The 23221-nt window shown below is 46.3% G+C and overlaps 1 protein-coding gene across 3 annotated transcripts; it reads right to left on the bottom strand.

Annotated features, from left to right (window-relative positions):
• Nucleotides 1-3522: 3522 nt before the first annotated feature.
• LOC100083621 (carnitine O-palmitoyltransferase 2, mitochondrial-like) lies at nt 3523-22688 on the bottom strand. Of its 3 annotated transcripts, none has more exons than XM_029081623.2 (5): nt 21960-22688; nt 19949-20029; nt 18551-18657; nt 11113-12423; nt 3523-5084 (listed from the first exon to the last, which is right to left on the bottom strand). In XM_029081623.2, exons 1-5 carry the CDS (start codon nt 22154-22156, stop codon nt 4753-4755), a joined length of 2028 nt encoding a protein of 675 aa, XP_028937456.1. In that variant the 5' UTR covers nt 22157-22688; the 3' UTR covers nt 3523-4752. The 3 variants fall into 3 exon arrangements, with proteins under 3 accessions (XP_028937456.1, XP_039770470.1, XP_028937457.1); XM_039914536.1 differs by having other exon boundaries at nt 22149-22688; XM_029081624.1 differs by lacking the exons at nt 18551-18657; nt 21960-22688 and having other exon boundaries at nt 19949-20030.
• Between the last annotated feature and the right edge of the window lie 533 nt (nt 22689-23221).

The following is a 23221-nucleotide window of genomic DNA, read 5'->3' as shown; positions in this document are numbered from 1 at the left end:
TGCCCAAAGCCCCTGTGTAAACGTCAGAAGAGGCACTCAGGCTCTGTCCATGGTCCACGTGTCAAGGCCAAAAGAAGAACTTGGGCTCTGCAGAGAGTCCCAGAAACAATGCCAAACAATGAACCAAGGTTCTGCCCACAGTCCCTATGTCAATGACAAATTAGGCACCCAGGCTCTGCCCGCAGTCTCTGAGAGACAGTCAGTGGAGGTACCCAAAATCTGTCCAAATCCCCTACACCAGTGCCAGAAGAGTCACCCCTACTCTGCCCGCAGTCCCTATATCAATGCTAGAAGAGGCCCTGAGGCTCTGCCTGCAATCACTGTATCAGTACCTGAAGAGGAACACAGGTTTTGCCAACAGCCCTTGTATCAATGCCAGAAGGACACAGGCTGCACTTGCAGCCTCTATTTCAATACCGGAAGAGGTAACCAGGCTCTGTCCACAGTCTCTAAGTCTATGTCACAAGAGGCAACCATGCTCTGCCCAAAGTCCCTATGTTAATGACGGAAGACGGGTGTGTTTTCTGTCCACAGACCCTGTGTAAATAGCATAAAAGGCCTGAAGGCTCTTCCCAATGTCACTGTGTCAATGCTAGAAGACGGCCCCAGTCTCTGCAAAGAGTCCTTGTATCAGGGCTAGAAAAGGCACCCAGTCTCTGCCCACAGCTCCTGTGTGAAGGCCAGAAGAAACACCTAGGCTGTGCAGACAGTCCCAGAATCAATGCCAGAAGAGCACGCAGGTTCTGCCAGTAGTTCCTCTGTCAATTCCAGAAGAGGCAGACAAGGTCAGCTCACAGTCTCTGAAACATGCTCAGTAGAGTTGCACAAGCTCTGTTCACAGCCCCTTTGTCATGGCCAGAAAAGATACCTAGGCTATATGTACAGACCCAGTTTCAATGCCCCAAGAGGCACCCAGGCTCTGCCTCTAGTCCCTGTGTCAGTGTTAGATGTCACAAGTATCTTCCCACAGCACCTGTGTCAATGCCAGAAGAGGCACCTAGTCTCTACCACACTCCTGTTTCAGTGTCAGAGAGGTATCTGGGCTCAGACCACTGTACCTATATCAATTCCAGTAGAAGTGCCCAGTCTCTGTCCACATCAGTGTCAATGGCAGAAGAGTTACCCAGGGTCTATGTACAGTCCCCATGTCCGTGCCAGAAGAGAAACACAGGCTCTGCCCACAGCCCCTGTATCAAGGCCAGAAGAAGCACAATGTCTCTGCAGATAGACCCAGAATCAATGCCAGACAGTACACCCAGGCTCTGTCCTCAATCCTGTGAAAAGGCCAAATTAAGCACCTAAGCCCTGCACTGTTTCTGAGATTCTATTTATTCTTGATTCTATTTATCGTGATTATGTTGTCTTGTTTTTATCCATCTGACTCCTCTGATTAGACTGTGAGCCTGTCACTGGGCAGGGATTGTCTCTATCTGTTGCCGAATTGTACATTCCAAGTGCTTAGTACAGTGCTCTGCACATAGTAAGCGCTCAATAAATGCTATTGAATGAATGAATGAATGAATGAATGAATGAATGAGATACTATCACTAGAGGTGGCTGGGCTTTGTCCACATTCCCTATGTCAATGCCTGAAGTGGTAACCAGGATCTATATGCAGCTCCTTATGGTGAAGCAGCCTGGCCTAGTGGATAGAGCAAGGTCATAGGTTCTAATACCGGCTCTGACATGTCTGCTGTGTGACCTTGAGCAAGTCACTCCACTTCAGTGGCCTCAGTTTCCTCATCTGTAAAATGGGGATTAAGACTGTGAACACCATGTAAGACACAGACTCTGTCCAATCTGATTAGTTTGTATCTATAATAATAATAATGTTGGTATTTGTTAAGCGCTTACTATGTGCAGAGCACTGTTCTAAGCGCTGGGGTAAACACGGGGGAATCAGGTTGTCCCACGTGGGGCTCACAGTCTTAATCCCCATTTTACAGATGAGGGAACTGAGGCACAGAGAAGTTAAGTGATTTGCCCACAGTCACACAGCTGACAAGTGGCAGAGCTGGGATTCGAACTCATGAGCCCTGACTCCAAAGCCCGTGCTGTTTCCACTGCGCCACGCTGCTTCTCTACTGTTCCCAGGGCTTAATAGAGTGCAGTGACTGATTTAGTGATGAAGTAGTCCATAGTTAGATGGAGTAGTTAGTACCCAGGTCTCCTGTCTCCTAGTTCTCTGCTTTTGCATGTTTTCACCTCCAAGGAACTGCTTTCACCTCTACTCTCTCTTGCTGGTCTTGTCATTGGTTCCCTCCCCAACTCTGTCTCCACTCCTTCTCCCGTGTTCCTCCCCGGCCTCCACCCTATGTCTTTTCCCCCTCTCTTCATCCCCATTTTGCCTCTTTCTCCTGGCCCACCTCAGTCTCTTTTTCTACATCACTCTCCCCTTCTCCTGGGGCTTCCTTCCTCTTTCAACTGGTCTCTCAGGCTGCAGTGGTGTCCAGTTGGTGGAGGGTGCCAGGATACTAGTGCCACTGCTGTGGGCTTGTGTGGTTCCTTGGCCCAGTGAATGATCCTACTGGTCTCTTTGCAGAGAAGCAGTATGGCTTAGTGGAAAGAGCACAGGCTTGGGAGTCAGAGATCGTGGGTTCTAATTCTGCCTCCTCCACTTATCAGCTTTGTGACTTTGGGCAAGTCACTTAACTTCTATGTGCCTCAGTTACCTCATCTGTAAAATGGGAATTAAGACTGTGAGCCCCACGTGGGACAACCTGCTTACCTTGTATCTACCCCTTGTATCTTAGGACAGTGCTTGGCACAAAGTAAGCACTTAACAAATACCAACATTATTATTATTATTATTTGCAATGTGGCCACCCCAAGCCACTGCCCCTGCATCCCTACTACGTCTCCTTCCCATCTGTTTCTTCCAGGCCTCCCGGGAACTGGTCTTTCCATAGCTAATTCCAGACAACACACTCACCTCAAACACCAGATCCTGAAACAGCAATTAGAGGCCAGGAAGTACCACTTGTGAGGTGGGCAAGTCAATCCCAGCTCTGTTGGCTACCCCAACTCTATCCCCCAGGGGTCTGGGAAGTCAATAGGAGAAGCACTGTGCCCCAGTGGAAAGTGCATGAGTCTGGGAGTCAGAGAACCTCGGTTCTAATCCCAGTTACACCACTTGCCAGCTATGTGACCTTGGACAAGCCACTTAATATCTCTTTGTCTCAGTTTCCCCATCTTTAAAATGGAGATTCCAATACCTGTTCTCCCTCCTACCTATACTGGAAGCCCTTTGGTAGGACAGAGACTATGTCAAACATAATTATCTTGCATTTACCCCAGGGGGACTTAATTCATTGCTGGGCTTATAGTAAGCGCATAACAAATATAACAATTGTTATTACTGCAAGGCTGAAACGGTCATATAAGTTAGAAATGCTGGATGGTAAACTTAATCTAAAGAAAACCAATGAAAGAATACCTCACAAGTTAAATTCCACTACTTCACATAGAAATCACACATTCAGCTTCATTTCAGATTACTGAACGAATGTCGGGATGACCTAGTTTGATTCAAAGTAGGCACTTTTATTGAGACTCAAATCATTTATTTCTAACAAGCAACAGAGATTGAACAGAAGACACCACAGATCAAGCATGAGGTTTGCCAAGTCCATCAAAAGGTAACATGTAAAAGAGTCAACAGGTGATAGTTGAAAAGAACCATAAATTTTAACAACAAATCCCAGACTATCAACACACAGAAAAAAGAAGGTACTATTAGCGTCTGTATGTATAAACCAGAAAACCTGGGTATGAGCCTTGTGATACCCATCAGCCACTGATCTGTTCTGATGGCTGACAAAATGTCAAGGCCAGTCATTCTCTCTATGCCTGTAATATTGGTGGTGGGGTGGTGGTTAGAAGCACAACTTCCACGCAAGGATTCAGCCTATCCTAGTCAGTCAGCGTGAGTGAGAAGGTCCAGTCTAGAGGCCGAGGGGAGAATTGGAAGGCAGGCCTGAAGTGCTCTAACCCTTAGGTCTTCCGCCTGGTGCAATGTCTGTTTCCCTCAGGAAAACACCCAGTAATCTGGGAGCTAGCCTATGCATACTGGCTCCCATGAAAGGGTACCCTTGGGAAACTCAAACAAAAGTGGCACACAGTGGGGAGTGGGGTCAAGTATCCTTCTGTCAGTATGCTCCCCGCCTAAGGGCATCTTTATTTTCCTGCTTCCTTCCCAACTCACCAGACTGGTTGCTGTTGGAGCTGGTGCCCTGGGAGATGAGGACCCTGGGGGTGGTGTGGGGCCAGGGTGAAGATGGAGTGTCAGTTCAGGAAGGGGAACAGGCTTCCATGGTGCTTTAGGTTAAGTTCAAGTTGTTTTCCCTAGGAACGTTCAAACGCTCAGGGAAAATATGCAGGGAAAATCCTCCAAGAGCAGTTTTGCCTTCACCAAAACCCTGCAGAAAGCCTGCTTGCCTAGGGTGACCCGGCTCATATCTGTCCCCTGCAGGTGTACTTGGAGGATGGGAAGGGTTTAAGCCTAGGGAAGAGGATAGGGGCCAATCCAAACAGCTCCCAGCCTCTCCTCTTCCCCGAGGTTCTGATGGTAGAAGGATGAATGGAATTCAATATACTGTCAACAAAACAGGGTATTCAGAGCTGGAAAAGAAATACACAGAGGAGGGGACACCGGGTCCTGGCCCCCAAGGGGCTCACAGTCTAACAACGAGGGTTGGTGACAGACATGAAAGGAAAGGCAAACAGAAATGGAGAAAATGGAAAGCGAAAAGACTAAATTTTGTCTGGCTTGCCTCTGAGCACAGCTACAATTTTCTCGAGGCCAGTTATTACCACCTGGGAGAACTCCTGGGCATCCCTCACAGAATAGCAGGAGATACTGAAGGTGAGACAGTCTTTGTGAATGGAGTAGACCACACCAAAGCCGTCAGGTGTGGCTGGCGCCACCACCCCGGTTTTCAGCAGCGGGCTGGCTATGGCCCTGGTGGAGAGGATGATGTGGTTGAGTCGCACATATGCTGGGTCTTGGAAGAACTCAGGGAGTGCCTCCCGTCTCGATGCAGATAGATTACGCAGCGCATACAGATGTCTGTCAAACCCCTGGCCTGTGGAAACAGACAAGACCAGTTAATTCTCTCACAGCATTTTTCTAAAATGCAATTCCAAAACAGCCCTGAACTGGCCCTGGGCCCTGGGCCCTAGGGTGTTCATTCAACACCAAAGGAGAGAAATCCTGGTTTGGAACTGGTGAGGTAAGAAAACCCAACTCCCATAGGAGCCTTCAGACTCATCCACCGTAGCAAGACACCAATGAGTCGGTCACTTTCTCAGACGATAAATTGGACAGAAGTAAGTTATTAAATCCACTAGGCCATGCTGGGGCAATGGCTAGATGGGTAGGAGCTCTGGGGACCCTGCTCTGTTCCTCAGGATCCACAACTGTGAACTTATGAAACAGGTAGGGATGGGGCAGGGAAGTCAGTAATTTCTGCTGCTCCTGCTGCCTCACAGAGATAAATAAGAATTGTGGTATCTTTATATCTTTATAAATTGTGGTATCTTTATATTTAGCACTTATTGTGTGCCACTCAATGAACTAAGTGCTGCAGTAGATATATGATAGGTCAGACAGTCCCTGTTCCTGTTACAGTCCTGCAGACTGCCAGCCGACCCATGATGCTGTCCACAAATGGACTGGGGAAGAAAGTGAGATATCTTTCCATTATCATCATCATTACCATCTATTATCAATCCATCTTTGTTATTATTTATGGAGCACTAACAGTATTCTGAGCACCATATTAAGCACCTATGAGAGTCTAATTATAGGCATTTTCTGAGTGTCTATTGCATGCAGAGCACTGTACCATAGCCATACTAGCTGCTTGGGGTTCATTCAGATAATTGCCTCTGAGATTAAAGTGTCAAGATAGGGATGTGCCTATAATGCCATGGAAGGATGAGGATGGACCCTACATATTGAGGATGGGATTGGAAATGCCAAATTGTCATAAATAAAAAAGGACACCAGACAGAATATGGTGTCATGATTCTATCTTTTTTTGTTTCCTTAAGAAAAAAAAACAGAGTTAATTCTTTCTCGTTGATAAAATAAATAAGTGCTTACTTTTTGTCAAGCACTGTGCTAAGCACTGGAGTAGATTCAGGATAACCAAGCAGCAGGGCCTAGTGGATAGAGGATGGGCCTGGGATTCAGAAGGACCTGGGTTCTAATCCTGATTCTCCATTTGTTTGCTGTGTGACCTTGGGGCAAGTCATTTAACTTCTCTGTGCCTCATTTACCTAGGCTGTAAAATGGGGATTAAGACTGTGAACCCCATGTGGGACAGGGACTGTGTCCAACCTGATTTTCTTATATCCACTCCAGTGCTTAGTATGATGCCTGGCACATTGTGATGAACAAATACCACAATTATCATCATCACTATTATTATTGTATTATCATTATTATTATTGGTCTCACAATTTATGTGGAAGGGAGAATAAGGTATTTTAAACCTCATTTTATAGATTAGGAAATGGAGGCATAGAGAAGTTAAGTGACTTTTCCAAGGTCACACAGCAGAGAAGCAGCAGCCTAGTGGAAGAAGCATGGGCCAGGTCATCAGGGGATATGTGTTATTATCCTGACTCTACACATGCCTGCTGTGTGACTTTGGGCAAGTCACTTAACTTTTCTGTGCTTCAGTTTCTCATCTGTTAAATGGGCATTCAATATCTATTTTCTCCTACTTAGATTGTGAATCTCATGTGAGACAGGAACTGTGTCTAATTTGATTATCTGAATCCAGCCCAGTGCTTAGAACAGTGATTGACACATGCTATATGCTTAAACAAATACTATTATTATTATTATTATCATCTAACCCAGAGCTTAGTGCAGTGGTAAGTACTTAACAAATATCACAATTATTATTAGCAGGCAAATGTCTCCAGCTCTTGCCACTATCTGGAGCAAGTCCCTTAACTTTTCTGTGCCTCAGGTTCCTCATCTGTAAAATGGGGATGAATCCTACTGTCTCCTATCTGGATTGTGAGCCTTATGTTGGGCAGGGACTGTGTCCAATTTGATTATCTTGTATCTATCTCAGTGCTTAGTACAGACATCATAAATGCTTAAAAAGTACTATTAAAAAAAGTGTCAAAGCTAGGATTAGAATCCAGGTCTCCTGACTCCCAGTGCTGTGTTCTTTCCTCTAGGCTACCCTGCTTCTTCTATTGTTTTTCTCTCTCCCTCAACACTGCAGACTTTCAATGAACTCACCACCTGTGGAACTCTGCCCTTCAGCCTTCTGACTAAAAATGGCCTTCCTGGGCATCTTCAGTTATAGGGCTAAAACCAAAATATTCCCTAGGATGATGAAGGTTGATTATAAAGAGGATATTGGCCAGCTGTTCTTCATCTTCAAAGATGGTGGAACAAGAGAAAATGGAATTACAATGCAGCTGGGTAAGTTCAGAGAGTTTACTGATCATGAGCTTGATAACCATTAAATCGAGTACCTGGGAAAGGCTGTGAAGTTTTCTTCCCTGTGGATTTTTAAAAGTAGGTTACACTGGACATCAGTCTCTCTGGGATTACTTATCAGATCAGGAGTGGAAGAAACCAAAGCTTGAGATGTCCTCCTGCCCTAGAAGTCTACCAGACTGTTAGCTCCTGGAGGACAGGGGTCTTGTCTGCCAACTCTATTGTATGGGCCCCATGTGAGCCCCATGTGGGACAGGAACTGTGTCCTTCCTGATTGACTTATATTTATCCAGCATTTGGAACAGTGTTTGACACACAGTTTGCCAAAGCAAATAATTACAGTGCTTGCCAAATACCATAATTATTATCCTTACCCAAGTACTTAGTTCAGTGCTCTGAACCCAGTTAGCATTCGATAAAAAACACTGATTGATTCAACTAAGTCTGGAACAGAGACTTCTGAAACTTTGAAGGTCAGCACTGGCTTTAGACATTAGACTACTTTGGGACAGAAAAAACCTTCCTTCCCCCAACCACCTACCTCATTTTATAGGTCATCAACTTATCAGTACATGGGTGAGGGCCTGGGCCTGGTGCCTGGGCAAAAGTCTTTCTGGAAAGGGCCCCGACAGGGTTGGTACAGAAGTTGATAAAGAACACAGAATATAACTCACTCGTAGCCCACTTAGCAGCCCACTTAGCCACTTCTCCAACTAAATTCTATGTGCGGACATGGAATGGGGTGGGGCTAGAAAGCAGGAGAAAGGAAGGGAGAGGGCCTACTTTCTCTAAATGACCCCAAGAGCCCAGAAAGTTTCCTCCCCCTTCCACTTTCTGCCTGTGGTTTTCCAGCCCTGTAAACCCACATGAATGTCCAGAGGTGAAATTGGCTCCATCCACTACTTCTGGGAAAATCAGACTGTGTCTTATCTGCTTATATTGTAGCACCTCAACTTGACAAATAATTATAAATAGCACAATCATTATTTTTTATGGTATTTGTAAAGCACTTACTATGCACCAGGCACTGTACTAGACACTGGGGTAGATACAAGCTAGTAAGGTTGAGCCTAGTCCATGTCCCAATATCCCAGTCTCTACCTCCCACCCCCTAATTATGGGTGTCTCTCAAGGATCAGTTCAAGATCCCCTTCTAATCTCCATTTACATCCGTTCTGTTGGAGAACTTATTTACTCCCATGGTTTCAACTACCACCTCTATGAGGATGATTCCCAAATCTACATCTCCAGTCCTGATCTCTCTCCCTCTGCAGTCTCACATTTCCTCCAGCCTTTAAGACATCTTTACTTGGCCTGCCATTATCTCAAACTTAACATGCCATTACCTTAAACTTAACATACCCAAAACAGTCCTCCTTATCTTCCTGCCTAAACCCAGTCCTCCTCCTGACTTTCCTATCATTGTAGACAGCACCATCATCTTTCTAGTCTCACAAGTCTGTAACCTTGGTGTTATCCTTGATTCCTCTCCCTCATTCAACCTACATATTCAGTCTATCACTAAATCCTATTGGTTCAACCTTTACAACATCACTAAAGTCAATCTTTTCCTCTCTATCCAAACTGCTACCACGTTAATCTAATCACTTATCCTATCCAGCCTTGATTACTGTATTAGCATCCTTGCTGACCTCCCTGCCTCCTCTCTCACCCCACTCTAGTCCACACTTCACTCTGCTATCAGGATCTTTTTCTATAGAAACGTTCAGTCACTGCTTCTCTACATCTCAAGACCTTCCTGTGGTTGCCCATTTGTTCTAAGGTGAATTGAGGCACCCACCATGTCAAGGTCAAACTCTGTCTCATGACTGTCTGAGCCAGCAAATCAGAACTCGGAAGTGCAAGCAGGACACCACTCCCGCAACCGAAACCAATAGATATCCCAGGCCAGAATACCTAAGGTGTCCTTCACTCCTATGCCAACCAAATAAGGTATGGGAGAGGGGGCGGAGATTGGGCAAGCAGAGACCAGAAGCTGGAACGGCCTGGGAGTGTAGGGAATAAAAGCCTGCCACCTCTGACCTTCTGAGCAGTGGGCCAGGATTTACAGCAGCTGCTTGCCTATCTCCACTGCCCAGAACTTTGGTCACCTGCTCTGTCTCTGGAACCTGCACAGTAAGTGAGGGACTTGAGGATGGGTGAGTGTCTTGCTGATCATTTGTGGGAGGAAGCTTGGTGCTTCGCTACTGGCAGGTTACACATAAGTGAATTCCTCCTGAGTGGGAAGCATTCATGGGTGGGAGCTAGGTGCTTCACCACGTGCAAGAGACAAATACATGGACTCCCAGGTGGGAAGTTTTCATTAGCAGGAGTTTGGTGCTTCGCCACATGCAAGTAATTCATAGATATATTCCTTCCTATATGGAGGCTCCAATATAATTAAATAATTATATCCCTCCCCAAAGCGAAGTTCAATTTGCCATATGGAATAAATTTTGCTTGGCTCAGCCCTTGACTCTGGTCTCTTTCTCTCACTGCATCAAACCCATCCCCGGGAGAAGGGTGACATCATCCACCTCTGCATCGAAAATAAATTCCTTACCCTCAGCTTTAAAGCACTCAACCACCTTGGCCCCTCCTATCTCACCTTGCTACTACTATCTCACTCTTCTACTTCAATCCAGCCTGCACACTTCACTCCTCTAATGCCAACCTTCACATTGTACCTCAGTCTCATCTCTTGTGGCTGACATCTCACCTATGTTCTGCCTCTCTCCTGGAATGCCCTCCTTCCTCAAATCTGATAGACAACTGCTCTCTCCCTCTTCAAAGCCTTATTGAAGGCACATCTCCTTCAAGGGGCCTTCCCCAACTATGCTCATTTCCTCTTTTCCCTTTCCTCACCACTCACCCCAGCCCCACAGTGCTTACATATATTGAAATATTATTATGTATAAATTATTTATATTAATGTCTGTCTTCTCCTCTAGACTGTAACTGTAAGCTGTAGTGTTTGTTATATTGTTGTTTATACTCTTCCAAACGCTTAGTACAGTACCCTGCACAGTAAGCGCTCGGAAAATTAATTGATGGGACTCAAAGTCTTAATCACCATTTTACGAATGAGGGAACTGAGACTCAGAGAAATTAAGTGATTTGCCCAAGATCACACAGTAGACAAGTAGGAGGTTCTTCTGGGTCCTTCTGACTCTCAGACCTGTGTTCTACCCATTTGGTCAGGCTGATTCTCATTATTATTAGTACTAAATGCACCACTTTCGAGCTACAGAAGTCAGCAGCAAGAGCTGAGGCAGAATAGGCTGGTTATTTAAAGTTAAAACACTAAGTACAGTGGTGCCCAGAGCCATATACATACTCAGCATGGATAAGACCAGCCAAAACCCAGACTGTCCTGGACAAACCAAATAACTATCCACTCTATGAGCGAGTTCCTCATGCCCTATCCTCCCAGAGCCCATCTGTTCTGCTCTCCTGTTCAGTGTGCTGAGGAGGTTGGAAGTCCTGTGTCCATCCAGTGAATGCCCATGGCTCAGTCACCTCATAGCAGAAGGGTTTTGCTTCCCTCTGAAAGCCTCCAGCAGGTGAGACAGGGGCAAGGAGTCCCCATCTCCCAGGAGCCACCCCCCATTGCCCAGCTGCCCAGTCTCAGGGGCGACACTCACCCATTGCTGCCTCTTTTATCAGGCGGACATGGTAGTGGGAAGAGTCAGCAAGCAGGCCCTGGAGCTCCTCCACACTTCTTGGGGAAGGTTCCTGGACCAAGGCCTTGGCTGCACGGTTGGTGAGGACAGAGGCAGGACGGATAATCTCAGTGCGGCCATGCTTGAAGGTTGCGGTGCTGCAAAACTCATCGGTTGGGACGGTCTGACCATGCATAACCCGGAAAGCCATCTGGTAAGACAGCTGAACCATGGCGTCTGGGCTCACCTTGTGGTCCTTCAGAAAGTTTCGCCCACCACTGGCAAACTCTACAAACCGTAAAGTCAGAGTCCTTCTGGTAAGGTCAAAGTTCTCTTTGGCTTTGGAGATGCCTGCCTTTATGGCTCCATTCAACCTGAATTCGAGGCGGGTTGCAGCTGTGCAGGAGTCAGCTGCCACGGCCTCTGACTGGTCCTGGGGGGTGACGGCGGGGGACCGGCTGCTGTCTTTAGAGACTTCATCCAGGAATCGGAGGAAGGTCAGGACATCACCCCAAGAGTGTTCGAAGTGAACAGCCGCCTGTCCATCCTGGGTCAGGATGAGATTGAAGGACTTATCAAACCAGCGGTTCATGCCATCGCCGTGTAGCATGTTGTGAGACAGGTGGTCAGAGTTCTGGATGGGGAAGTCATCCAGACACAGGCAGAACATGGCTGAATCTACCTTTCTCAGGGCCTCCTCATTGCCATTATCCAAGAGCTCCTGCCTCAGCTGGGCCCAGATGTCTCGGTTTTCGCTGGTCAGGTAGGCCAGAGGGAACTCAGGGACAGGGAGGTCGTCAGCCAGGATGGACTTCAGGTGAGCCTGGATTTCAACCGCCTTCACTATGTTCCTCTCCTGGTCCAGGACGTCAAAGACATAGAAATTTCCCTTTCGTAGCACCAGAACGTGCTTCCCCTTTTCATCCGTGAACAGCTCATCCCTCCCAGGCCTGGGCAGGCGGGTTGTGTTAAAAAGTCTGAAAAACTGGGACATATCCAAGGGGTAGACATTGACCATAGAGGCCACGTTACAGACAAGAGAAGGAGGGACAAACTGAATGAGCTTCTTAAACTCCTCAGTGTCCGTTTTCTCTGGGTAGAGGTGCAGGACCTCTGGCTCCAGGTAGCCAGCCCTGAAGGTCTTGAGGAACCGGAGGGCTGAAACAGTCAGGTTGGTTGCCCGGGTGAGCTGGTCATTGTGGCTCGGGTTTGGGTCCAGGTGGAAAGCTAACCCTACATTAGTACTGAAGGCAAGCGGGCTGCGGAGAGTCAGGTATGTGTTCAGCCACATTTCTAGACGTGAGAGAGTTGAAGAAAATGGCAAGGTTAAACAGGAACATCACAGTATCAATCCACTAAAAAATCCCTCTCATCTCTGGGCATTCTGTGTCTGCAGCAGAGTCTTGGACCCCTCACTAACAGGTTCACATCTCTGCTGGCAGTTCCTGACTCCAGCCCTTCCACTCCATCCAAATGGCCATCAACCTGGTCCAGAGGCCTGATATATCCTGGTTTGAGTACTGTATCTGCCTTCTCAATGGTCTCCCAGCTTCCTCTAGACTGTAAACTCCTCTAGATTTGTTGTGGGTGGGGAATGTGTCTGTTTATACTGTTGTATTGTACTCTCCCAAGCATAGTACAGTCCTCTGCACACAGTAAGAGCTCAATAAATATTCAATAGTATTTATTGAGCGCTTACTATGTGCAGAGCACTGCACTTAAGCGCTTGGAATGTAAAAATCGGCAACAGATAGAGACAGTCTCTGTCCTTCGACTGGCTTACAGTCTAATCACGGGCTTACAGTCTAATCATGATTGATTGGCTAATTGACTGATTGATTACATGCCTTCTCCTCTCCAGTCTATACCTCATTCTGTTGCATGGGGCATATAATAATAATAATAATCACTGTGTTGTATGTTAAGCACTTATTATGTGTCAAGCTCTAAGTGCTAGGGTAGATTAAAGATAATCAAGTTGAGGACAGTCCTTTTCCCACATGGGAATCACAGCCTAAGTAGCGGGGAGAACACAAATTAAATCCCTATTTTGCAGATCAAGGAACTGATGCACAGAGAACTTAAGTGTCTTGCTCAAGGTAAGTGGCGGAGTTGGTATTTGAACCCAGGGTCTCTGACTCCCAGACCTGTGCTCTTTCCAGTAGGCCATGCTGCATTTATTTTAAAGCATTGTTCTGTGCATGTCTCCCCACTCCTCAAACACTCCCTGCTATCTCTGCCTAAAAAAGGAACTCTGACCATTGGCTTTAAGGTACTCCATCAGCTCTCTCACTCTTACCTATCTGCTCTCTTCTCCTACTACGCTGCAGCTTGTACTCAACATTCTTCCCATGAAGCATGGAGAAGTAGCACGACCTAGTGAAAAGAGCACAAGCCTGGAAGACAGAAGAACCTGGGTCCTGGCTCTGCCATTTGTCTGCTGTGTGACTTTTGGCAAGTCACTTCACTTCTCTCTGTGCCTCAGGCACCTCACCTGCAATGTGGGAATTAAGACAATCAGCCCCAAGCGGGGCTGTATCTACTCGAGTGCTTAATACAGTGCCAGGCACACTTAAAAAAGTACCCTTAAACAAACAAAAAAACCCAAATACCACAAAAAAGCTCAGCTCTCCCTGGAGCTCCTTCTCCTGACTCTTCCAACCTGCTCACTCCCTCCCCCTTCAAGTCTACCAGTTCATAGTTCTCACCATCTTCAAAGTCCTTCTAAATTTCCATCTCCTCAAGGAGGCTTTCCCTGATTCACATGGCAGGCAAGTGGTAAATGGTAGACCCAGTACTAGATCCCATGTCTTCTGACTTCCACGACTATGCTCTTTGCAGCAGGCCACACTTCTTCATCTCAGCATTTTGGCATCTCCTTAGCACTTATGCCCTCACAACCTCTTGTTGCATTTTTATACCTAGCAATTTAAATACCCCTCTTCCTCCCATTTGTAAACTATGGTATGTCTGCCTCTCTTGTTAGATTGTAAGCTTCTTGTAGGGTCTACTTTTCCAAATGTTTAATACACTACTCTTCACTGTGTTGTGCTCACTAAATACTACTGGTTGATTGATGACCATGTGCATCCATATATCCATTTCAGGATTACGTAGCCACTGGGCAGACCTTTCCTACCAAAATCAGTCTGAACAGAAAGAAGGTACTGGGAGGGCTTATCAGGGTTGGCTGGAATTTGCAGGATCTGTTCATATGCAGAACTGCCTCTGTGACCCCAGAACAATATGAAGTCTAGGATTGGTTGTGGGGAAGGAGGGAAGGGACCCTCATCCCATCATATCCTCCTCCATCAGATGAGTGGGTGTCCTCTACTGGCATGACTGAAGGAACACCTCTGAGATCAGAATCAATCAATCAGTTGTATTTATTCATTGCTTACTGAGCACAGATCACTGTACTAAGCACTTGGGAGAGTACAATACAACGGAGTTGGTAGAAGTGATCCCTGCCCACAGTCAGCTTACAGTCTAGAGGGGGAGACACTTATTTCTGCCCAGAGAACTAGCCAAACCTGCAGGACTCTTGAAGGACAGCTGGAGGGGGGTAGAAGTGACTCAGCAGGACCTAGATTCCTCTCAGTTTCAAAGGCCTCAACGCCTTTTGGTCCAGGAAAATTGTTTGCAGTGACTCTCCCTATGGACCTCTGGCAAAGCTGGTCTTATTTCTCCCTGCCTGGGAGTTTCCATTGTAAGTCTAATTCCTCAGCTCTAGGCTGGGCTTATTTCCAACCCTTTCACCTTAACCCTAGAATCCCAGAGAAGGTAGCTACTGAACCCCTGGAATCTGGTCACCGCTCTTCCTGGTTCCAGTGGCAGCTACAGGGCAGAAATTGAATCTCCAAATCCACTCTAGGGACTGCCAGGTCTGCCTCCCAAGTCCTGATGCAAGGAGAAGTCACCCAGCATCATCCACTTAATTGATAATATTTACTAAACATCAACTGGGAAGACCAGCGTGAAGCAGCGTGGCTCAGTGGAAAGAGCCTGGGCTTCGGAGTCAGAGGTCATGAGTTCGACTCCCAGCTCTGCCACTTGGCAGCTGTGTGACTGTGGGCAAGTCACTTAACCTCTCTGGGCCTCAGTTCCCTCATCTGTAAAATGGGGATTAAAAGTGTGTGAGCCCCACGTGGGACAACCTGATTACCCTGTATCTCCCCCAGCGCTTAGAACAGTGCTCGGCACCTAGTAAGCGCTTAACAAATATCAACATTTAAGACCACTATGCTAAGCAATAAATAGTAGTAGACAATATCATTGTCCTCCAGGAGCTAACAGTCCAAAAGCGGGGACAGACACTAAAATAAGTTCCAACTAAGAGAAAGAAGGAAAAGGGTATATGTTCTTGTCTGTCCGTCTCCCCCGATTAGACTGTAAGCCTGTCAAACGGCAGGGACTGTCTCTATCTGTTGCCGACTTGTTCATCCCAAGCGCTTAGTACAGTGCTCTGCACATAGTAAGTGCTCAATAAATACTATTGAATGAAATAAATAAATACTATTGAATGAATTAGTACTTGAAAAATACACATATTAGAGCTAAGAGGTTAAGAGTAATTAAGTGCTCAAATGGAGTGGAAGTGCTGACTTTGTAGCTTGTGTATATAGTCGTCAGTCTTGCACAAGAACATTGTACTTGAGGAGGAAAATACAGGGCTAACCAGAGGAATGTGGGGTGTTGTGCCGAATGCTGACCACATATTCTGGGAGTCCAACACAACAGTTTTCCTAACACTTTGATTTGTTGTCTTATGCAAAGACAATGAGCAGTCCTGCAGATAGTTGAATGGACCCAAAACGGGAAGAAATGTTTATTGATTGATAAGATGCGCAGGGAGGTAACAGTCCGATTAGCCCCAGAGGTCCAGCTGCACATAGGCAGGGAAGCAGCATGGCACAGTGAATAAAGCACAGGCCTGGGAGTGAGAAGGTCATGGGTTCTAACCCTGTCATCCTACTTGTCTGCTGTGTGACCTTGGGCAAGTCACTTCACTTCTCTGTGCCTCAGTTACCTATGTGGATTGAGATTGTGAGCCCCATGTGGGACAGGGACTGTGTCCAACCCAATTGGCTTGTATCCACCCCAGTGGACAGATACAATCATCATTATTATTATTTATGTATGCTCGACAGCCAATGGTATATAAGACCTTGGAAAGATCTGGAGAGTTGAACCTCAACCTTGGGTCCAGAAATGCTGCAGCTGACACTAGGCAACCGGAAACAGTGTGAGAGCAGAAGGTCTGCTTGAGAACCCAGGGCTCACTCAAGCCAGAAGGACGCTGCTATGGTACTATTTTCCCATTTCTTTATGACCTATTCTCCTACCTACATGTGTATGGATTGACTGCAATTATCCTAATGAATCCCTTTTGCATCCCTGTAGCAGGGGTATTATATGGTCAGATGCTCACTTAGCCATATTGTATGTATTATGATATTTGCATCTCCATCTCATACTTATAGTAATGCAGAATCCAAGTAAACTAGGGTCTTGCAACCCCTATTTCAATGCAAAGGGTTAATCAGGGAAGGCCTCCTGGAGGAGATGTCATTCCAGAAGGACTTCAAAGATGAGGAGAGCAGTGATCTGTGAGAAATGAAGGGGGAGGAAATCGGGAGGAAGGGTCTGAGGAAGAGGTCAGCAGTGGGAGAGATGAGAATGAGGCAAAATGAGTAAGTGAGCTTGAGAAGAAAAAGAGGTGAGAGCTGGGTTGTAGTGGGAGAAGAGAGTGGATAAGCGAGGAGCAAGAGAGCTGACTGAGCAATGGTAGTGTTAACAGTAATAGTAATAAACTGGAGGTAGGACACTCAATGAGGAAGCTGGTATAGAAGACAAACTATGACATGACAAGTGCCTGAACTAGTACGGAGGCTGTTTGGATACAGAGCAAAAGGCAGGCCCTTTTGAGGAGGAAAAACTAACAGGATTTGGACACAAACTGAATATAAAGTTTCAAAGAGAGGGAAGAGTCAAGGATAAGTCCACAAAAGCAGGACTGAGAGACAGGGAGGATGGCGATGGTGTCAACTGTGATGGAAAGTTTAGGTGGAGGAGAAGATTTGGGACGGAAGATGAGGAGGTCATTTTTGGACATAGTGAGCTGGACTGGAGGTAGAGGAAATGCACGATTACAGAAAAGGAGATAAGTCAGGGCTGGAGAGGTAGATTTGGGAGTCATCAGCAGAGAGGTGGTAGTTGAAGCTATGGGAGCAGATGAGTTTCCACGGGAGCAGCTGTAAAGTGAGTGAGGCAAGAAGTACACACCCTTAAGAGATATACATAATTTGAGAGGTTGGGAGGCTGAGGAAGAGCTGGAGAAAGAGACTGAGGATTGTCTACAGGGGAAGAAAGAGAACAAAAAGAGAACTTTTAAGAGAAGCAGCATGGCCTAGTGGAAAGAGCAGTCATGGGAGACAGAGGACCTGGGTTCTAATCCTGGCTCCACCACTGGTCTGCTGTATGATCTTGGAAAAGTCACTTCACTTTTCTGTGCTTCAATTACCTCATCTGAAAAATGGGGATTCAGACTGTGAGCCCCATGTGGAACATGGACTATGTCCAACCTGACCAGCTTAAATCTACCCAGCGCTTAGTAAAGTGCTTGGCACACAGTAAATACTTAACCAATACCATAAAAAAAAAACCTGGCTCCTCCACTTGCTTGCCGTGTAACTTTGGACTATATTTAATTTATCTGCCTCGGTTTCCTCATCTGTAAAATGGGGATCAAATCCCTGTTCTCCCTTTCCCTTAGAGTGCAAAACCTATATGGGAACAGGGACTTGGTCAGATGTGATTATCAGGTATAGATCCCAGCAATAGTAGTTCCTGGCACATGGTAAGCACTTAACAAGTACCAAGTGCCAAGTACGAGTAAAAACTTCCAAGTAACAAGTATGACAGTTTGCTAAGTGCTTAGTACAGTGCTTTGCACACAGTAAGAGCTGAATAAATGCAACTGAATAGATGACCATTATTTATAAAACTGTGTCATTAACCCCAGCACCCTAGGGCAAGTCTATGCATTTGGGTCTCCTCTAAGCATTTGGGTCCGTGACCTTTTGGTATTTGGTGTTCACCCCACCATCAACCCCATAATACTTTTGTATATGTTTTTACATGATATAGTATAAATTATTCACTTTTACTAATGGTTGTCTTCCATTCTAAACTGTAAGCTCACTGTGGGCAGGGAACATGACTGCCATCTCTGTTGTATTAGTCTCTGCCAGTTACTCTGCATAAACACTCAACAAATACCATTAATTGATTGGCAGATTATTTCAGAGAGAGAAGCAGGAGTCACCATCTCCACCTCTGAATTTCTCAGCAATCACTGCACCACACTGCCATCAACCTCCCTGCTCACAAGTCCACTTGCCCCACAGGCCTCTCCTACCTGAGTAGTAACTGGTATCTTGTCGCAGCTCATCCTGAGCAACCAGATGTTCATGCAGTTCTTTTCCAATACCTTCCTTGAAATTCTGACTCAGTTTCTCTGTTTTCCTAAGAGAGTCAGGAGGTTTGGAAGAACATTGAATTATTGTTCAACTTTGTCTACTGGCATGCAGACAGGACATTTTGGAGCTGAAGTAGGTATACATAAGTGTTGTGTGGGGTTGAGCATGGGCTAAATATGAAAAGATACACATCTAAATGCATAGACAATGCACAGGCACAAGACTGTGAGGCCCTCCAGACTGTGAACTCATTGTGGGCAGGGAATGTGTCTCTTAGTTGTTATAGTTTACTCTCCCAAGTGCTTAGTATAATGCTTTGCACAGAGTATGTGCTCAATAAATACGATTGAATGAATGAACTACTTGGGGAGCAGCATGGATTAGTGAATAGAGCATGGGCCTAGAAGTCAGAAGGATCTGGGGTCTAATCCTCACTCTACCACCTGTCTGCTGTGTGACCTTGTGCAAGTCACTTAACTTCTCTGTGCCTCAGTTACTTCATCTGTAAAATGGGGATTAAAACTATGAGCCCCACATGATTTGTATCTACCCCAGTTCTTAGTGCAGTACCTGAATCATAGTAAGCGCCTAACAGATACTATTAAAAAAACAAAACAAAAATAATTTCCCCCAGTAACAGGGGAGGACATGGAATATATTCCCAGAAGATGTTGTGCAGCTCGGGATACCATCAGGTTCCAAAAGGGCTTGGTTAGATACAGGGATGCAGTCCTCCCTGGATGACTAGAAGGCTACGGATGGAGGGGCTGCTGAGTATCTCGCCTCACTGCTAACTGGGAGGATGGGAGGCCAGATGAGCAACTTCACTCGATTCCTCCAAACATCCTAGCACCCTGTGACAAACCCAGAACCCAGGACTGGCCTGATTCAAGATGGCATTACTCAGGTACTTCTGTGCATGAAACAATTATAAATGGAAGGTTTTGAAAGAGGTTTTACACTCTGAAATGATGCAGAAAGCAGAGACAAACAGTGGGATTTCTCAGGTGAAATAACTAGTTCACATAAAGCAACCCAGGGGAAAGGGCTGGTTTGGAATCCTGAATTACCCAGATTTTGGGTCCTGAATTACCCAAATTCTCATTCTCCCTCTGTCTCTCCCTCCCTCTCTCTAAATTCTCCTCATGCCCCCATCCTTCTCTTCCTCTTTTTCTTTGTCTCCCTACTTCCCTCCTTCCTCCCTCTCTTTTCCTGCCCTCTCCTTCTCCTTCTCGGTCCATCTTTGTTTCTCTGTTTCCCTCTCTCTCCCCTCACCCCTCACCCATCCAGACTGTGCAGGCCCACTCAGAAAGCAGATATATTTAATAAGTCAGTACCTGTATTCACCACTGTCTAAAAGAGGCTTCTGGGCATTGAGGTATCTCTTCACTGTGTCTTCTAGCTTGGGAATAGGCAGCCTAAAGGGAGAAGACTGAGTCAGTGTCTCCCCAGTAAAGATTACTATTGCTTTAAGGTTGATCTACTGAAACTAGCCCTAATCCGACCCATCCAGATTGGCTGAAATGTCTGCCACAAAGGCAAAATAAATAACAGTGCTTGGCAGAACCTAAATCAGAGCAGCAGTGAGCCAAACCCCACAATTCTCATCATATTTCAACCTCTTGTGTAATGACTTAGTGGAAAGAGCACAGGCCTGTGCTTAGGTTTTAATCCCAGTTCTACCTCTTGCCTGCTATGTGACTTTAACTTCTCTGGGTCTAGGTTTCCTTATCTGTAAAATGAGGATCCAATACCTGCTCTCTCTTCCACTAACCCTTTGAGCTCCATGTGGGGCAGGTAGTGTGTCTGGCCTGATCATCTTGTACGTACCCCAGTGCTTGGCGCATATGAAGTGCTTAGTAGACACCTTGATAATAATTCTTAGTATCCTGTCTTCCCAAACATACTATTGTTCTCTGACTTTACCTGCCTGCTAGAAAGCCATTTACTCAATTTGGAATCTTTGTTCTTTTTAACACCTTAAAATGAGTTCCTTAATATGTACTTTATCTTGGAGAGATTTTTCTAAAATATTAAGACATTTTCTTTTGTTGTTGTTGTTGTTGTATTTTCACCCTAGAGGATGATGTATAATGGCTACAACTGCTGGGACTTAGTCTAGGTAATGCAAAGTAGCAACCTCAAATTATAAACATTTCGAGAAAGGCACCGAAAGAATGGAAAATAAATAAAAATGATGTTGGATGATGTTGGTGTAGATCCTATTATAAAGTGGAGTATCCCAGATCACTCGTAAATCCTAAAGATGATAAAAGGCTGAGGCTAAATTTTCAGGCTGGGATAAAATAAAAAATGAATAAAGTTCCTATGAACTAGGAAAGGCTTTGATCATTATCATTTAACAGCTATTTTGTACAAGAACACCAATTCTGTGTGACTATAGAGTATTTCTCTGGAGAAACACTTGGATGAGGTGTTTCTCCCCTCTCAGGTCTATATGAACTCAGTCATTGCCATGCTGGAGTTGTGAAACTCAGCAGCAGTGGAGAAAATCTACAGACATAAAAACTCTGGTCCCATATTGGAACCAGACAGGGAACAAGCCTGCTGAAAATCAGACTGCCCAGTATAAAGCCCAACTTTAGGCCACCCTACTTAAACTGGGCACTCAGAGAAGCATGATGCCATACTCTCCATTTGACAGAAGTATGCTGAGTTCAAATCCAGAGTGTTTCTTTGGGAGAACTCCTGACCCTTCCTCTTGATCTAGAGCTGCTGCATTAATAATAATAGTATTTGTTAAGTTCTTATTTTACTGTACTGAGCATTGGGGGAAATAGAAGATAATCAGGTTGGACATGTTCCTTTCCCACAAGGGGGGAGTCACAGTCTATGGGGGAGGGAGGATAGGTATCTACAGATGAGGAAACTGAGGGTCAGAGAAGCTAGCTGGTTTGCCCAAAGTCACAGAGCAGACAAGTGCATAGCTAGGAATAGAACCCAGGAGCCTAGAACTCCCAGGCTGTGCTCCCTCCACTAGGCCCCACTGCTTCCCCTCCCAAGCCTGTGAAGGTGATACTGCTTCAAACCCCATGGCAGGAAGTGCAGCAGAGGAAGGTCTGGTGCTTAAAGATTGTAAGCCCCTTGTGGGCAGTGATCACTTCTACTCTCCCAAGTACTTAGTACAGTGGTCTGCCCACATTAAAAGCTCAATAAATACCATTGATTGATGGATTAAAAAAAGTGGAAATAGAGTGTCTGACATGGCGTCCATTAGAAACAGGTGACAGAAGACATCATGGCCCTGCTAGGAGAGAGGGAAAGAGGGAAGGAAGGAGGGAGGGAGGGAAAGGGAGCCCCACCTGGGCATGATAAGACCCTTCTTACCGGGGCAGGCTCTCCTGGTAGTGCAGGGTGTTGACAATGCTCTTGTGCAGGTAATCGCTGGGCCTGCAGCGGGAGACCCCAAAACCCCTTGGCGAGTCAAGGCCGACTGGAGGCTTTCTGAGGAAAGCTCTGCTTCCCGTCACATCAGCCACCCTGATTGATCTTTGTGCCAGGGAAAAGAGCAGGTACCTGGCCATTAATGCTGGAAAAGGGGCTGCTCTGGTCAGCTTCAGGGCCGCTGGTGCTTGGGAACTTCCAGCCCAACTGAAAGTGAACAGCTCTGCCCGACCGGCCGGAAATAACTGCCAAGAAATGAGTGGTGAGGCTGCCTCTAAGGTGGTCCAGGCGCCTCCTTCTGGTTCTGATGGCACAGCACAGCCCAGGCCCAGGGCCCTCTTGATATTGATTCCTGGTCCTGGACCCCAGCCTAGAGCCCAGGGTCAGGACCAGCCCCAGCCCTGGGCGATCTCCTAGGACCGATCGATTTAGCCTCACCTCAGGTGGAGCTCCGTCTCTGAGCCAGGCCCTAAAACAGAGCCCCAGCCCGAGGTCCAGGGCGCAGAACTGCCTCACCCATATCCCATATCCCCCACCCTGAACTGTAGCCTCTACTCTCTCCTCGGAGTCCCCAGTAGAGGGCGAAGTTGGGCCCGGAACAACCGTTTCCTTCCATAACCACTCCAAGGATATCTCTTCGTAGAATTCATCCAGCGATTTTCTGAGGGCCTTAGTGGCCGTTGGTCAGTCAGGCCAAGCCCACACTTCAGGGGAGTGCCATTATAGCTGTGGATTCAGGGCAGGAAATAATAATGATAATAACGATGGTATTTGTTAAGCGCTTACTATGAGCTGAGCCCTGTTCTAAGCGCTGGGGCAGATACAGGGTATCCAGATTGTCCCACGTGGGGCTGACATTTTTTAACCCTCATTTTTACAGATGAGGTAACTGAGGCACAGAGAAGTTAAGTGACTTGCCCAAGATCACACAGCAAGCAAGCGGTGGAGGTGGGATTGGAACCCACGACCTCTGACTCCCAAGCCCGTGATCTTTCCACTAAGCCACGCTGCTTCTCTTGCCTGTACAAATAGCATCTAAATATTAGACGAAAAGCAAAACACTGTATCTCCTTGGGGTTCTCCTGGTTACCAGCATTTCCAGAGGTGCCATCTGGTAGCAGTGAGACTTCTGTGGCATTTTGGGGGCACTGTGGCAGCCTGGAGAGGAAATCTTGCAGGTTTAAGCAGATTTCTGTTTGGTTTCA

The sequence above is a fragment of the Ornithorhynchus anatinus genome, chromosome 17 (genome assembly GCF_004115215.2).
Source record: "Ornithorhynchus anatinus isolate Pmale09 chromosome 17, mOrnAna1.pri.v4, whole genome shotgun sequence".
Taxonomy (NCBI): Eukaryota; Metazoa; Chordata; class Mammalia; order Monotremata; family Ornithorhynchidae; genus Ornithorhynchus; species Ornithorhynchus anatinus.
Note: the sequence above shows the minus strand (reverse complement) of the source record. Positions and strands in the feature narration are given on the sequence as shown.